At 35.1% G+C, this 1,673-nt stretch overlaps 1 protein-coding gene across 1 annotated transcript in view; it reads right to left on the bottom strand.

Moving 5' to 3' along the window:
* LOC106477058 (L-galactose dehydrogenase-like) overlaps window positions 1–1,673 on the bottom strand; it is a gene marked incomplete at both ends in the record, with an annotated part of 9,973 nt that overhangs the window by 5,525 nt on the left and 2,775 nt on the right. The window contains one exon of the mRNA XM_013937660.1: window positions 1,252–1,354. Within this exon, the coding sequence (XP_013793114.1) occupies window positions 1,252–1,354 (103 nt within the window). The remainder of the gene's footprint in view (window positions 1–1,251; window positions 1,355–1,673) is intronic.

The raw sequence follows: 1,673 nt of genomic DNA, 5'->3' as shown, positions 1-1,673 counted from the left end.
TAATTGGCTAAATCAAAGCTCACAACCTAGCTCTAACTGGCTAAACCAAAGCTGGTAGACTAGCTCTAATTGGCTAAACCAAAGCTGGTAGAGTAGCTCTAACTGTGCTAAACCAAAGCTGGTAGACTAGCTCTAATTGGCTAAATCAAAGCACACAGCCTAGCTCTAATTGGCTAAACCAAAGCTGGTAGACTAGCTCTAATTGGCTAAACCAAAGCTGGTAGACTAGCTCTAACTGGCTAAACCAAAGCTGGTAGACTAGCTCTAATTGGCTAAACCAAAGCTGGTAGACTAACTCTAATTGGCTAAACCAAAGCTGGTAGTCTAGCTCTAATTGGCTAAACCAAAGCTGGTAGACTAGCTCTAATTGGCTAAACCAAAGCTGGTAGACTAGCTCTAATTGGCTAAACCAAAGCTGGTAGACTAGCTCTAATTGGCTAAACCAAAGCTCGTAGTCTAGCCCAAAGTGGCTAAATCACATGTTAATAGTTAAAACTGCTATTTCCGAAACCAATATTTATAAATTTAAACTAGTTATAAATAAATCAAGTACATTCATTCTTAAATTCGCTTAGAAACCCATGAAAGTTAGAAAAATCAAAATAATCATTAGTAATATTTGATGGAAGCCGTGTAGGTTGCTAATATTTAAATATATGGTGCCCATAGGTAATGTATTAAGTCAAAAAATCTTGAAGGAATAAAAAAAAACACGAAGAAACGTACTGTTGTAAGCTTAAATTCTGTTAGCGTTTTTTGAAAATGGAGAATACTGAGACACAATTTAAATCTGACACTCGGCTTATAAGGTAATAGATTTATCCAGCTCTACTGGTTGCCATGCGTCCCAGTTCTCCACTCACTGGTTGTTAAGGCTGAAACACTGGCGGGATTATCGAGCTGTGCCGGCCGGCTTGTAAATTCCAGATTACCAGTTTGATTTTGGAACTAGGTTTTGTCAAGTAGAAAAGTTTGAGTTTATTCTGTAATATTAGGAAGATAATAAAAGAAATTTAAAGCAGTTAAATCTAAAACAAGATGATAATCTGGCTCGCGTTTCTGCTCAATGAGTCAACTTTGTAACCATCTAATCTGCTGGGTCTGCCCACCACGGGTATCGAAACCCGCCTTTTAACATCACAATTCTACTGATTTACCGATGAGCTACTGGAAAGGCCTGAATATTAATAAATGGCCTGATTATTTATCTAATTCACAACTCATTCAAATATGATAACTATATATACTTACCTGGAAAAATGGCACGTGTTCCAGTAAAGATTGATCAAAGAGGGTACAGCGACAGTACGACAACACCAAATCTATTTTTACAGTACTCCGTTCAACAACTTCTCTATCAAAATCAAAAAACAATGACTTAAAAATTTGTAAAAAACAAATATTGATCTTAACGGCAAGATTTGTTATTTTCCTAGATTATTTTGTAAACAATAATCACCTGTAACAAGTTGTTGGGATTTTTGTCATTATTATTAGAAAACAATGCATTTTTTATTTGTTGTTTTCATTACTTGTGGAAAACATTTAGCAGAGTTAATTTCCATAACAGAAAGAAACATAAACAAGTGATAACAAAGAAATATAAACAACTGGGAAGTGATAACAAAGAAACATAAACAACTGGGAAGTGATAACAAAGAAATATAAACAAC

The sequence above is a fragment of the Limulus polyphemus genome, unplaced genomic scaffold (assembly GCF_000517525.1).
Source record: "Limulus polyphemus unplaced genomic scaffold, Limulus_polyphemus-2.1.2 Scaffold12648, whole genome shotgun sequence".
Classification (NCBI taxonomy): Eukaryota; Metazoa; Arthropoda; class Merostomata; order Xiphosura; family Limulidae; genus Limulus; species Limulus polyphemus.
Note: the sequence above shows the minus strand (reverse complement) of the source record. Positions and strands in the feature narration are given on the sequence as shown.